The sequence below is a fragment of the Chiloscyllium plagiosum genome, unplaced genomic scaffold (genome assembly GCF_037043375.1).
Source record: "Chiloscyllium plagiosum isolate Xiang-an unplaced genomic scaffold, Cpla_swu_hap1 HiC_scaffold_18, whole genome shotgun sequence".
Classification (NCBI taxonomy): domain Eukaryota; kingdom Metazoa; phylum Chordata; class Chondrichthyes; order Orectolobiformes; family Hemiscylliidae; genus Chiloscyllium; species Chiloscyllium plagiosum.
In genome coordinates, this window is record NW_028270156.1 from 44,357,006 (window position 1) to 44,373,286 (window position 16,281).

The 16,281-nt window shown below is 37.9% G+C and overlaps 1 protein-coding gene across 2 annotated transcripts in view; it reads right to left on the reverse strand.

Annotated features, from left to right (window-relative positions):
• The window catches only part of sbf2 (SET binding factor 2), a 588,991-nt gene that overhangs the window by 69,814 nt on the left and 502,896 nt on the right, over window positions 1-16,281 (reverse strand). For both annotated transcript variants that reach the window (XM_087996565.1, XM_043705904.2), the window contains one exon: window positions 12,924-13,122. In XM_087996565.1, coding sequence (XP_087852691.1) covers window positions 12,924-13,122 — 199 coding nt within the window. The remainder of the gene's footprint in view (window positions 1-12,923; window positions 13,123-16,281) is intronic.

Here is a 16,281-nt window from a genome sequence, read left to right on the forward strand (position 1 = left end):
TGTCTATGGTCTTATGGTTTTGAGGAGGGAGTGATAAATGAGAATGGCATACATGTTTACTTGTTAAACCTGGAGGACGTACGACTGCTCCTCTTGCATACTAGTAGTTCTTGGTTACCAGATGACTCCACACTTTCTCAACTACCAGTTATCCTCTTAAAATTAACACATCACTTTTTTTTTTTACACAAGTTCAATGATTAACACGTCAGTGCTCCATTCCTTACTTGGCTTCCATTAAAATTGGAAATAGGCAAATTCATTGCGGTTCAAATTCTAATTCAGATTTCCAATAAATTCATTTTGAACTTGATCAAATTAATCAATTCTCAGAAATAAAATAATCAAGAGACACAGCAAGTTTAACTGTCCAGAAAACAGAATGGATCTCATATTAGAAGTAAATAAATATTAGAAGTGAAATGTGAAGAGTGTACTGGCATTTCATACAAAGCATTTCTAGCAAAATCCCAAAAATATCCCTTCAATAAACCCGTTAGATGGCAGAGTATCTACTAGGGATCACAAACTTCTCTAATTCAAATAGAAATAGGAATTTATCACCCATACCATCGACCAATGCATGTGAGGTTTTCATTGCACTGATGGTACTTCTGTGCCCAATCCTATAGTGAATGGAAAGAGCAATGGGAGAAGACCGGGGAAACAGCAACAGGTTGGAAGCAGAATGGAAGGAGTCAGGTCATGGGCTGTCAGGGGCTCTTGGCAGTAATGAAGAGTAGAGGTAATCACTTCTGTTCTTCCCGTTTCCATAATAAAACTGTTCCATTCAGATGGGTCGAAGTTGCCAAGAGAGCCTAAGTCATGCCTATGGGAACTATGATGCAGTAATAGAGGGCTGAAGCCCTTTGAGACAAAGGTTTATAATATATTACTATTTTGGAAGTTGGTTATAAAGTAGTGGTAAATGGGTTTTTGATTTTCAATTCTGTGCTGGTGACTTTTTTTGAGTGTCAGAAATTCTCTTCTTTAACAATGGGTCAAAATAGCATTTCCAACAAATTATATGACTTAAATTAAGTGATTAGACAAACTGTCTCATGAGATTATTGATGTTTTTACTATTCTGAGCTTTTACAACTCAGGGACAGACAGATCGAGAGAGGCCATAAGCAGCATCTGTTCAATGAGGAAAAATCAATATCTGAAGGGCAATTTTGTATTGGCAGTCTTTAGATTATTAGAGTTGGAAAGGAGTCAAGAGCTATTTTAGCAATTCAAGTCAACAGGCAGGGCTGGAAAAATGCCCCGAGTATTTTTCTGTTTTGAGTGAACTTGTGTCTGTGTGGCTCTCCTAGAGACAATAATAAAGAAAATCACATCTGGTGAATGTGCACAATGTCACTGACAAGAAATGACTGCGACCTTGTCAGTTGAGTATGAGATTATACAATGAAGATAGAGGTCATACTTTACTGGGGTTGAGTGTCTGTAAAGGACGTTGCAGGGAAATTGCTGAATCATCTTTTTGCTGTTTATGGTAAGATCTTTCCAAATTGTCCACAATATATCGACTTTTCCCCACTCTTGAATAATATCCTTGTTTTATTGTTAAAAGTAAATATGTTCAGTGACTGACCACCCCAATAGAATTAGAAAAAAAATCCATAAGTTTAACTTTCCATAAATACAGTTCTTCGTTGCCTTTATATTTTAACAAAGAATATAGGGCAGTATCATTGTTCTGGTTTTTAACATGTCTTGTTCAATGTTCCATCTGATACAGTGTCCAATCAGAGACTGAATAAAATTAACCTAAATAAAACATTGGTAATGAGTTGGAGATGCCGGTGTTGTACTGGGGCATACAAAATTAAAAATCACACAACACCTGATATCACCTGATGAAGGAGTGTCGCTCCGAAAGCTAGTGTACTTCCAATTAAACCTATTGGACTATAACATGGTGTTGTGTGATTTTTAAATTGGTAATGAGGAAATCAATGAAACTAAAGAGTTACAAATCCCCAGTGCTGACTGCTTCCATCAGAGGGTGTTAAAAGAAGTAGGGCAGCACATCACGGATCCCCTAACCATAATCAGGAATCATCCTCTGGGTTGGAAAACTGCATGTTGCTCTGCATTTTGAGGAGGCCGAAAGAGGAAACCAGTGAATTACACACCAGTTAACCTAATATCTGTGGCAGGGAAATTGTTGGAGTCTATAAGCAAGGATGGAAATTCTCAAAAATTTTCAGTTAATTGGGCAGATCCAGTCTGAATTAATGATAGGTAGCTCATGCCTGACAAACCTCTTGAACTGTTTGAAGGGTTGACTAATGTAATGGATGGGGAATGTCGATGGACGTTGTTTATGTAGACTTCCAGAAGATATTTCATGAAGTTCCACATAAGACATTTAATTCTGTGGGCTTCCATCTTAGTTAAGGGCAAACTATTGACATGGCTGGGAAATTGGTTAAATGGCATGTAACAGAATGCAAGAGTAATTTGTAGGTTCTCAGATTGTCTGGAGGCTGAGGTTTGAATCTCTCTTCCACAAATGGCAGCTGAAACTAGATCAGGTGCTAATTTTAAATCTGAGATAGAATTTTGATCAAAGGTGTAAAGGGATATGGATCAAAGGAGATCACTATTGTTGAAAAATGTGGTGCTGGAAAAACACAGCAGGCCAGGCAGCATCCGAGGAGCAGGAGAATCGACGTTTCTGGCATAAGCCCTTCAGGAATTATGCCCGAAAAGTTGATTCTCCTGCTCCTTGGATGCTGCCTGGCCTGCTGTGTTTTTCCAGCACCACATTTTTCAACTCTGGTCTCCAGCATCTGCAGTCCTCACTTTCTCCATAGATCACTATGTAAAACAACTTAAAACCAGGATTAGGATATGGAAAGTATGAATTAAAAATGAGCAAAGTGACCAGAAAAATAGAAATATGAGACAAACAGTATTTGAGCACAAAAAAAATCAAAAAGATGTTTTGAACAAATCATTTTTTTCAAATACTTAAGATTTCTTCGTCTACTGGATTCACAAAATAAGCCTTTCTCTTTTAGCACTCATTTCTTATATGCACAGATCTTTTGAAATAACTTGGAAGTGTTATGATTGATAGCACTGCAAGTCATTTACAGACAATATATCCGTTCATAAAAATGTTACTTGAAGTGTGCATTGTGATTTCCTTGTGAAGGTTAAGTCCATCTTCACAATGAGATTGGATATCCATCAACACATCATGTGGCATTATCACTGTTACATAGGCAAGATTGAAAACAGATCTAGCAGTTGAAAACTGGTTATTTTTGAGGCACTGTGTCCATCACCAGTAAATTTGCAAACTACAATCTGAAACCTCAAGGCCTGGCTAATGATTTACTCCTTCATCAAGCTTGGTGATCAACCTTTGATAACTGAAGTGTGCAACAGCCTGCTGAGGACAGCATACAATACACTTAAAAGTGATTATTAACCCGGTAACATAAGATTGCAGCAACACATACAATGCACAAAGCTAAGCAATCATGCATATAATGTATCAGCTCAATCTTCTGCAGAGCTCTCACACGCAGGTAACATGAGGAGGTGGTTCCCTGAACTTCCATATTCTCAAAGATTTCACTGATTACCATCTTTAGCTAGAAGTGTTACATGGGCCACCTCAAAAATAGGTGCTAGTTTTATTTATTCCAGTTCAGTGCGCATCCACTCCCTTCACCACTGACACTCAGTAGGGGTAGAATGTATTATCTACAAGATGCACTTCAGAAGTTCATCAAAGATCCTTAGAGTGCACGTTCCAAAACCACAATCACTTCCATCCAGAAGGACATGGTAAGCAGATATATGGGAATACCGTAATCTGCACGTTTCCTTCCAAACCACTCACCATCCTGACTTGGAAATAAATCATTGTTCCTTCACTGTTTCTCAGTCAAAATCCTGGAATTCCCTCCAAAAGGGCTTTGTTGGTCAACCTAAAACACTTGGATTGCAGTGGTTCAAGAAGGCAGTTCACCAAGCCTTCTCAAGGGCAGTTGGCGACAGACAAGAAATGGTAAGCCAGTGACACTCATATCCTACAACTGAACAAAACAGGAAAAATCTACATAACCAATTAACATCTCTACTATAATGAAATCCAATGCTCCAGAATTAAAAAGTTCAAAATATTCCATTACAGCTATTGCACTCGCACACAAGAAACTCTGACAAAGACTGATCACATTTTTTTTTCCACAAAGGGCAAGATAAATACAATTCAACCAATCACCATTCTATGAGCCTATTTGCAATCAGCAAGTAAAAATTAGTTTTCAACTATGCTGTCAAATGGTACTGACTCACCAACAAACGGTATTATACATTTGCACTCTGCCAAGAATTTTTTGGGGCACTAGTCTCAAACTATTTTTGAAAAACTCATTCATAAAGTAGTTGGAGTTTCCTCTAACATAAGGTCAGAAGTGAAATTATTTGTTGATGACTGCGAAGTGTTCAGTTCCATCCAGAATTCCTTAGATGCTAACATTGGGATTTGGGCTGATAATTGGGAGGTTTGGGCCCACTTCTGCAATTTGACTGCATTGTCGATTCAATTGTCTTCTGATGATTATGATGTTTAACCGTTAAAAATGGATTTATCAGTTTTCTAACACTGGGTCATTGCTGTGCACAAATTGCGGCCTTTTCCTACCATACACCAACAATCATACTTTAAAAAGTACTGCACTGACTGGGTATATCAAGGTCAAGAAAGTCACAACATATATTGTATATTTTGTTATATAGATTATATGTACACACAAACACGTAATATATTTATTAATTTCCTCTCAATACTAGCAATGATTCATTGGTGTTGTCTTTTTCCAGATCCATTCCTATTGTGATTGCCAAGCATTTCAACCGGACAACTAGATATGCACCAATGCCCTATACTACTGCAATTCTAATGCTCAGCTTCTTGTTGGTCTCTATTGTCTGAACTCCTCTCTTAACTAGTCTTCAACTGCATCAGCTTAAGAGCTCTCACCAGCATAATTTACAGATAGGAGACAGTGGGAGATAAAAGTTACTAACAATCTATTTCAACTTTGCACTGACTAAAAACATATTGACCTGATATTTTCCATCAACTGTGAAACAAGTGTACAGGATGTTCATTTCAAGTTAAACTTCACTGAAAAATTAAGTAATGTCTTTTAGCAGGAATACTGCCTTTAATGCAGTGAAGTGAGGCTGCAGTATTCTATATTGGAAAATTCCCATTGCGTGGTCCAAACAAATTTCAATACAGGTCTAACACAACTTTTCAATTCTATCACTCTAGAATAAAATCTCTTCATTTTATAACCTTGCTAAACCATGGCGAATATGCCATGACTAATGTATTTTTGCTCCAAGATTCTACCTAGCATTTCACCTTCTGAATAATAAGTGACGTATTCTTGCTACCTTATCTTATATTTGCATGTTGAACTTCAACTGCTAATTATTTAACTCTGCAAGTATACTAAAATTGTTGTCAGTCCTCATCAGTATTGAAAATCCCCCATAACTTGGCATCATCTGCTAATTCACAAAATGTATCTTGACTCCAGTATTCAAACAGTTAAAATAAATTGTAAACAGCAGTGCCTCCAGCACTAATCCTCGTGAATAATCACGATTCACCTTCTGTCATTGTGCAAAATTTTGATAAAACACATCTACTGCATTACTTTCTGTTACCACCTCAAAAATTTCAATAAGGTTTGTCAATCAAGATTTTCCCTTTTGAAGTCTATGCTTATAATTCATTACTTTATTTCTTATTTCTAGATGTTTTATTGTTTCCTTGAGAAAGGATTTATTATTTTTCCTCCCACTGATGTTAAGTGGACTGATCTTTAATTGCTTGGATATCTTCTGTTACCCTCCTTAAACAAAGCAATTATATTAGCTATCCACCACCCTTCTAGCAATATACATTTTTAAAATGAATTATTAGCAATGTCTCTAATATCTGTTCCCTCTGCTGTTTTAAATTATAAATTCATTCCTAACCAGATCTGAGTCTTCGGTTCAATAATGTAAGATGGCTGAAATACCTCATGATCTTCATTATTCTAATTTTCTTCTTCAATTTCTAATTTCATAAATTTCCCTGTGTCTCTCTTCAATTATTAAGCTGTCTATTAATGTGATGGATTTATCCTTCTATCAATCCATATTGATTCTATTTCATCTCTTGCTGAATACTATACTATTTTTCCCTATTGTCATCATGTTATCCTGAATAAGTACAGCTACTTCATCTCCTCATTTGCCTTACTGTATCTAAATGTATTATATCCTTCAACCTCTAATTTCTAAGTCTTTATTTCCCTGTAGCCATGCTCCAACAATTTCCATGGTTGGCTTCTCACATCACTACTGCCTTCAATTCCTTTTTTTTTATATAGACACTGTCATATTAACTCTCTTTTATTAGGATTAGATTGACGATATGTTTAATATCTATTTGGACTCTACGTATAACTCCATTACTTCTGCCCTCCCTTTCTATTTATCTTGCTCTGTTCTGTTTAGATTGAGGCTCCTTACATATGTAGTAGATTCCCAGTTATTAAACATTGAAAATAGGAACATTCAGCCCTTCGAACTTGATCTGACATTCCTTCTGATCATTGTTGAGCATCCAACTCAGTATCGTATTCCTGCGATCTCCCCATACCTTTTGGTCCCTTTAGCCCTAACAACTACATTAACTCCTTCTTGAGTGTTTTGGCCTCAACTGCTTTCTGTGGCAAAGAAATCACTCCCTTGGTGAAGAAATTCCTCCTCATCTCAGTCCTAAATAGCCTACCCTGTATCCTTAAATTGTGATCTTTTTCTGGACTCACCAGTCATCTAGAACATTCTTCAGTGCCTACCCTGTCGAGTCCTGTTAGAGTTTACAGGATTCAAAGTTATACCTTATGTTAAAAAACATTCTTCTGAACTTCAGTTTCTCTTCATACAGCAGTTCTGCCATTCCAGACATCAGTCCAGTAAATCATTATTGTATTCCCTCAAAAGTAAGAGGCAATAGAAGAGGAGGAACTTAGAACAATTGTTATCACAAGGGAAGAGTACCGAGTAAACAACTGTAATTTAAGGCAGACAAGTCCCGAGGACATGTTGGCCTACATCGCAGGGTCTTAAGGAAGTGGTAGCAGAGATATTGGATCCATTGGCTATAGTATTCCAAAATTCCCTGAATGCTGGAAAAGTTTCAGTGTATTGAAAAAATGTCCCTTTTTCAATACACTGAAAATAATACCCTTTTTCAAAAAATGATTGAAACGACTGACCAACTAGTTAACTTCATTAGGAAATTGTTAGATTCCATTATAAGGATGTAATAACAGGACAGTTGGAAAGTCAAAATACAATTATCCAGAATCAGCATAGTTTTATAAAGTGTAAATAATGTCGCACTAATTTGCTAGAGTTCTTTGAAGATGTAACAAGCAATATGGATAACGAGGAACCTGTAGATGTAGCACATCTGGACTTCTAGAAGTCATTTGATAAGGCTAAGGTTAATACACAAGGTAAGATCACATGGGATTAGGCTAACTTATTAGCTTGGACAGAGGATTGGCTAACCGACAGAAAGCAGACAGTTGGGATAAATGTGGCTTTTACTGGTCGGCAAGACCCCATTGGGTTTGGTTCTTGGACCCCAACTACTTACAATCTATATCAATGACTTGAATGCGGGGATCGGGAATACGACAGCTAGATTTGCAGGTACTGAAATAGGTGGGAAAGTAAGTTGCAATGAAGATATAAGAAATTGACAAATGGATATGGCTATGTTTCGTGAATCCACCAAACTTTGGCAGATAAAGTTTAACGTGTATAAGTACGAGATTGTGCATATCAGTTGTAGGAATAAAAAGGTCAACTATTTAAATGGATAAAAACTTGAGTGCTTTGGTACAGAGGGAACCTGGGTGTTCTTGTGCATGATTCACAGAATGCTAGTCTTCAGGTACAGCAGATAATGAGGAAGGCAGTTGGAATTTTGGCATTTATTGCTAAAGGAATATAATAGAGTAAGGAAGTGTTGCTGCAACTATACAAGGCATTACTGAGACCGCATCTGGAGTACTGCATATAATTCTGGCCCCATTATTTGAGGATGGATGTAGATGTTTTGGAGGCAGTTCAGAGAAGGTTCACTAAGTTGATTCCAGAGATGAGGTGTTGGTCTGATGGAGAGAATGTGCAGATTAGACCTTTCTTTCTGGAAGAATGAGAGATGATTTAAATGAGGAATGCAAGATGCGAAAGGGATGAACAAAGTTGATATAGAAAGGACGCTTCCTCATATGGGGTAACCAGAACGACAGGTCACAGCTCTGGGATAAGGACCATTAATGAGTCATTAAGCTGGGGAATTCACTACCCTAGACTGTGGTGGATGTTGGGATATTGAATAAATTTAAAGGAGGAGATTAACAGATTTTTAATTAGTAATGGCTTGAAAGGTTATAGAAAGCAGGCAGGAAAGTGGAATTGAGGTAGTTAAGATCAACCATGATCATATCAAATGGTTTTGATCAGGCTTGAAGAACTGAATTGCCAATTCCTGCTCTGAGTTCTTATGTTCTTGTAAGGAGACCAAACCTGCACACAACATTCAAGTGTGGTCTCACTAGAGTTCTGTAAGTTTCCATAAAGATATCCCTACTCCTGTAATATAATCTTCTTGATGTGAAGGTCAATATACCATTTGGCTTCTTCACTTCCTGCTGCAACTATTCGCTTACTTTCAGTGACCAGTGCACAAGGACTTGTTGCCCCGCTCCCTTTCCCAATCTATCGCCAACCACAGAATACGCTGTCTTCCTGTTTTGCTACCAAAGTGGATAATCTTATACTTATCCACATTACTCTTCATCTACCATGCATTTGCCCACTCAGTGTCCAGATCACACTGAAGTATCTCTGTATCTTCCTCACAGTTCACCCCAACTAACTTTGTCATTTGTAAACTTTAAGGTATTATATTTAATTCCGTCATCCGGCAACATCAGCACAGTAGTTTGGACTCCTAAGCCCATCCACTCCAGGCCAGCTGCATCTTTCTTTTTCTCTCTTTTCTCATCTTTTTCTTTTCTTCATTTTCTGATATCATGGTGAAGCTGCAGCGGTGCTCAGTGAGTTGTTGGCAGTGGCAGCGCTGTGAGGACTGCTGGCCGCGGTAGGCCTGAAGTGTGGATTTGGTGGGTTGATATCTGTGACGGTGGTGGTGGTGCCCAGTGTGGGCTCTCATGGCAGCAGGTTGCTGTGGCAGAGGCGGTCCCTGGAATAGGGACTCCTGGCTGTGGAAGGCCTGATGCGTGAGGAATTCGAGGCCTGAGATACCTTGCGGACACCTTGCAGAAGCCCTGGAACTGTTTTTGAAGATCCCTTGAAAAGAAGATGAACTCTTATTTATGTAATTTCTTTTTATTCTTCTTGTAACAAAATGGCACTGGACTGTGGCGACAAGACTCTTTTCACTGTTTCTTTCTAGATGTGATGATAAATAACTTAATTTAATTTTAAATGTTTAAAATATATTGTGAACAGCTGGGATCTGAACAGTGATCCCTGTGGTATCCCACTAGTCTCTGGTTGCTACTCGAAAAAAAATCACCTTTTATTTCTCCCATTTCCTGTCTGCCAACCAATTCTCTATCCATGCCAAATCTCATGCCTTTAATTTTGTATGTGAATCTCTTATTTGGGACCTTTTCTAAAGCCTTCAGAATTATCAAGTAAACCACATTTACTGGCTCCCCCATATCAACTCTACTAGCTACATCCTTAAAAATTTCCAGTAGATTTGTCAAGTATGATTTCTCTTTGGTAAAACCATGCTGAATCTGTCCAATCCTGTCACTATTTTCCAAATGGTCTGCTATAAAATCTTTTATAATGGACTCTAGCATTTTCTCTACCACCAATCCCAAGCTAACTGGTGTACAATTTCCTGTTTTCTATTCCCTTTTTTAAATAAAAGGGTTACATTAGCTACTTTCCAAGCCAGAGGGACTGTTCCAGAATTTATAATATCTTGTAAGGTGACCACCAATGCATCCATTATTTTCTTAAGTACATTGGGATATAGATTATTGGGACCTGGGGATTTATCAGCCTTTAAACTCATCAATTTCCGAGAGATCAGTTCCCCACTAACACTGTTTTCCTTCAGTTCCTCTGTCTCACTATGCACTGTGCTCCCCAACATCTTTGTGGTGTTATTTTTGTCCTCATTTGTGAAGAAAGAACCAAAATATGTACTTAACTGAACTACAATCTCATTGTTTCCCATTTTAACTTACCCGTTTCAAATGAGAGAGACCTACATTTGTTTTTATTAATCGTTCTCCTTTTCACATATCTATAGAATCAAGGTAGAACCAATTTTATCTGTGCAACTTCTTCCTGTCTCAGAACTGATGCCTTATCCCATGAAAATGACCCTCTTTAGTATGTCAGCCCTTTAGCTATGTGTTCATTCACCACATGGTTAATAAGGAATACGGTGTGGGATAGCAGCAGTTTAGAACCACAGCAATGTGAGACGAAGGTTGAGTGAATTACTGACAAATGGAAATTTGATTGAAAATGTAGTTTCAGTACAGAGGGGTGGCAGAGATTCTTTAAGTCAAGTTTGCTGTGATAGTTCACCAGAGCGAGAGGTGAATGGGAGAGGATAAAAGGTATGAACTGAGAGGCTAACCTCAGGACAGGCATACTGCGTCAGCATCTTAGAAGGAGCCAATAGCACCAGCATCAAGGCCATAATCATTCAATGCCAACTACAATGTACTGGCCACTTGCTTAGGGTATTTAAGTTCTGACTGCCAAAGCAAACCTTCTCCGCCCACCTCAGGGAAGACTCTAGAATAACAGGACGACAACAGAAGTATTTCAAAGATTCCTTGAAGGTTTCTCTCAAGAAAAGCAGCATTGATGTCAATGCCTGAGAGACCTTTGCTTAGAGGAAACAGATTCGGACTAATGTGCTGAATGAAGGGATAATTCTTCAGTACCCATTGGCAAGAGGAAGTCCTGGAAAAAAAATCATATTTGTTAGCAAGTAATGCCACCAAGGCCAACCGTTTGCAATTCACCATTCCTCGAGTGCCATTCCTGTTTCTAAGGTGGATTAAAAAGTATGGATATAACCTACACAATTTCCATCCTTACTTCTCTCCGTATCATTGGATAAATCTCATCTGCTTATGGTGGTTCAGCATCTTTAAGTATAGCCTGCCTTTCTAATACTTTCTCTTTACTAACTTTTAGTCCACCCAGTATCTCAGTTACCTCTTCCTTCACAATGATTCGGGAAGCTTCTCTTTCCTTGGGTAAGACAGATGCAAAGTACGCATTCAGTATGTTAACCATGTTTGTAACCATGATGCGAAGTAATCCCACACTTCTTTCTACTGCCTTTTTACTTTGTACATTAGATGCCAGTCTCTTTTAATTTTCTGTCTTTGCTTCTCTATTTTCTATTCAATATCCCCTGAACTGCGTATTCAGTTAGCTCTCATTTCTAGTATCAACTGATTGTCTATCATGTGCACCAGCTCTTTCATCATACATGGAGTTCTGGAGTAATTTATCCTACTATTCCACTTCATGAGAATATACCTTCTCAGCACCTGAACCATCTCTTTTTTAAATGTAACTGTTATTCAGTTACAGTTCTGTGTTAGTCTTTGATTCTAATTTATTTGAGTCAGATTTGTCTCTGTTGAAGTTGGCCCTCCCATTTTATTCTTTTCCACTGCTAAACTAACAGTTATGATAGTCGAGAGTGTGGTGCTGGAAAAGTACAGCAGGTCAGGCAGCATCCAAGAAGCAGGAGAATCGACGTTTCGGACAAAAGCCCTTCATTGGGAACAGTTATTATACTCTGACCACTGTCCTTCAAATATTCTGTTGATACTTGATTCATTTGACACATCTAGTTTCCCAGAATCAGATTCAGCCATGCCTCCTTCTTTCCTGGGTTGGAAACAATTTTTTTCAAATGTTTCAGAAACTCTTTCCATTAAATTATTACTATTTAAAACTGTACAAAGTTCTCCATTACAACTATTCTAGAGCTCTGGTACGTTGGTGTAATTTTCTAATAAATTTGTTCCTTTTAATCTTTTATACTGGTTAGTGGTTGATGGAATACCCCAAGAGTATGATGTTATCTCTGGTTTCTTAACTCTAGTGAAATATATTGTGTGCGTCCCCTTCTCGGAAACCCTCCAGCATTGTGACATTCTCCCTGACCAATACGGTTACATTTCTTCCTTTTTCTCTTTTCTAACCACTTTGTATCAAGGAATACATACTACTCAATCCTGACCTTTACTTGAGCCAGGTGTTTGCTATTGTTACAATATCATATTCCCACAATGTTGTGCGCAAGATGTGTGTCTGGATAATCAATTCTGCCAAAGTGTCCCAAAGCTCGGGTGTTGAGCAAAGCAAAAAAAAAGTCAGGCTCCCATTCTTGATCACTGTCTCATGACCACTGCTGCAAAGTGAGCACATGTATGCATAACATTTTAAAAACGATCCAACATACATTTCTTGTGCTCCATTAAAGACTTTGGTACAGAAATATCAATATAGTATTCAAGTGATTTCAATATGCAGTAGCTGATCACAAAATTAAAAAGGAGTTTTGCTTAATTGACAAAAACTCTTTTTTGTCACTTGAAACTTATGAACTATACATGAAACTAGCTTGTTATTGCCTACATTTCATTGGTGTCAATATTGTGATTCCATTTAATTGATTTTGAAGTATTTCACTGATACTGAGGACCTGCACATCAATTCACCAAAATGCCTTTGTGCCACCATCAAGCACTAACCTTGGCTGCAAAGAACACATAAAACATACTGACCTTCTGCATAGTAAATACATCCTATTGACAGCAGTTATCCTGAAGTGTTCTGCCTTGGAACGTGATGAGTTTGCACTGATAGTTCCCAGACCCAGCCGCTGGTAGTCTCGAAAGCACGCCCGCTCTACTAACTGCTCCATAGTTGACTTCTCTGAAGCTTTCAAAGTGCTACTTGTGGGAAGTTCGCCATCATCTGAAGCTATAAAATGCAATAATGGACATTATTATTAACTACTGGCTCGTGAGAAATGAAAAACACTGCATATACTGGAAGTAAAAATAAGAAATACTGAAAATACTCAGCAAATCTGGCAGAATCGGTGAAAACAGAAACCAAATTAACATTTAAGATAAATAACACAAAATTAAAAAGGAACTCTGCTGAATTGACATGTGTACTCGTCTCAAAACTCTTTTGTCACTTGAAGCTACATCAATTTCTCATGAAACTCGCTTTGCTATTGCCAACTGTGCATTAATTTGAAAATTGTGACCCCATTTAATGACTTTGAAAGCACTTGCATAGGAAGATTCCAAGAGAATGCGAGGTGGTGTTGGATGATTGGGTCATGTAGCAGGGTGTTGGCAGAGGGAATGGCCTCTGTGGAATGTTACAAGGGAAGGGGAAGGAATAGATGTGTTTGGTCTTGACATTATATTAAGGTAGTGGAAATGGTGGAGGCTGTGACACAGAGGTGAGGTAAGGGGAACCCGATTGTGGTTCTGGAAAGAAGGAGAATGCGTAAGATTATGGTTGAAAGCCTTGTGACATTTAAGGAAAAGGAAAGGTGCTATGAAAGCTGTTATTGGTAGTACAAATCTGATTGAGAATGGAGTAAGGGAGCAAGATTGAGGAAATGTAATCAATGCGGCTGGTCACTGTGTGTTTCACCCATTTCTTTCTTCATTAAGGCAACTGTGTATACCTTGACAGCATTTAACTTATGTCTTAGCCTTTACTTTTTTAAAATGTTGTGCGCAAACATATAATACCTTCTTCAGTGAAATACTGGGAGTTATTTGAAAGCAATTAATAATAGTTAGAATATTATTCAAAAATATCTAGAATTCAGAATGCAGATTTGTATTGTTTTCATTAAATCCACATAGTTAAAAATTAATTTAATATTATTTTCCAATACATGTTTCCTTTGTTCTTGGGGTAAACAAATATGTACAAGGCATGAGAGTGAAAATGGCATTCAAATATTAGTTGTAAAATGATTTATGTTACAGTATTTTAACCAATGAATCACAAAATCTACAAATTACAATCATTTAAGCCATTCCCTTCTGACATCACAGAGAGGTGTCTCAACTGATGTTGAAGTGGGCGGGGAGGATGGTAAAGAGATATATTTAAATGAACAAACCTTAACATATAAGTTCTCAATTTTACAGTTTTTAGTGTGAGCCATTTGAAAAGATATGAAATATGCTTTCAGATACTTTTTTCAAAGTTTCTTCGCACTAAAGTAACAATTTTGCATGGCTGTCATGCTGAAAATACATTTGAAATTTCTTCAGTGGCTACTTTAAGGACAGAAATGACTGATTTTCTCTTTTTGTCTGCATTAGTTGAAACATCAATCCATTTATTTTAATAGAAAGAGCAATTTCACATGACCTGGGATTAAGAAATCAATATTTTCAAATCAGTGAGGTATGACAGTTGGAACAATTTCCATCTGTGCTAAAATACTGTACGCTTCTATTCTGGCGAACAAAACAAAGGATTGCACAAATTTCCTGTCCAAGGTTATCTGCACAGTTTAGGCATACTTTGATTGTTGGTCGAGACCATGACTAGGCTTAATGCCAGAACAAGCAGAAAACATGAATACAGAAATCAGGGTCAGCCAGAATGGAGGAGGAATCTCACAAAAGGTGTGTACTGACAGGAACTTTGTTTTTCCCAGAGTTCAACCACATCTGATTTAATAACATAATTCCAGACATGTAAAGAGAAAACATTTATATCATTTCGACCAACTTCTTCCCTGCTGTTATCAGACTCATGAATGAATCTCTCATATTAGAGTTGACCTTCCTCTGCACCTTCTGTCACTACAACACAATATTCTGCATTCTTTCTATTACCCTAATGTACTAATGCAAGATATTTGTCTGATTAGCATGCAAGACAACACTTGGCTTGAGTTTGAGTTATAACAAGAGGCTGGATAGATTGGGACTTTATTCACTGAGCTGAAAATGTGTCGCTGGAAAAGCGCAGCAGGTCAGGCAGCATCCAAGGAGCAGGAGAATCGACGTTTTGGGCATGAGCCCTTCTTCAGGAAATGGAGATTTCCTGAAGAAGGGTTCATGCCCGAAATGTCGATTCTCCTGCTCCTTGGATGCTGCCTGACTTGCTGCGCTTTTCCAGCAACACATTTTCAGCTCTGATCTCCAGCATCTGCAGTCTTCACTTTCTCCTACTTTATTCACTGGAGTACTGTATCACTATCTTCGTACATGTGATAATAATAGATCATATGTTCCAAAATATATTGACCTTGTTACATTATCAAGATTAGTGCAAAAATTCCTCAAAGGATTTAGCCATACTAAGACACAGCCTGAGGTATTGCAGTTGTGCTAATGATTGTTGTCATTTAGCCTGATTGTTGGAGAAGATCAGTTGGGGTAAACATTATTTGAAAGACATTTATTATGATTGTTCACTGACTCTATGATCCTATTAACCCACTGAGTCCAAGTCTATTTTTCTCCCAATGTTGCCCATTTGCGGTGCTGAAGTTGCTGGGGTGCTTCACATAACTTAATGGAAACACTGAACTTTCATTTACTCCAGACACTCCAGGGGCTTTCAGGGTTGTGTGATTTGGCATGACGTATACCTTACATCACATTTTACAGCTACAACAAAGAGGAAATCTATCCTGGCATAAACCAATCCAGTTTCAAAACAAATTGATTGAGATTCTTTTAGGAAGTAACCAAGAAGATTGATGAGGACGAGAGCAGTACACATTGTTTACTTCGACTTTAGTGAAGCCTTGAACAAGGTTCTGTATGGTAGACTAATTAGTAAAGTTAGATCACATGAGATTCAGAGTGATCTTGTCAATTGGATACATAATTGGCTTAACAGCAGGAGACAGAGACTGGTGGTGGAGAGTTGCTTTTTGGACCGGAGGTCTGTTACCAGCGGTGTTCCACAGGGATAGGTGCTGGGTCCACTTTTGTTTGTCATTTATGTAAATTATTTAAATGAGAACATGGACAGCATAGTTAGTGAGTTTGCAGATGACACTAAAAGCGAAGAAGGTTATCTAAGATTACAAAGAGATCTTGATCAATTGGGCCGAGGAGTGACAGATGGAATTTAATTTGG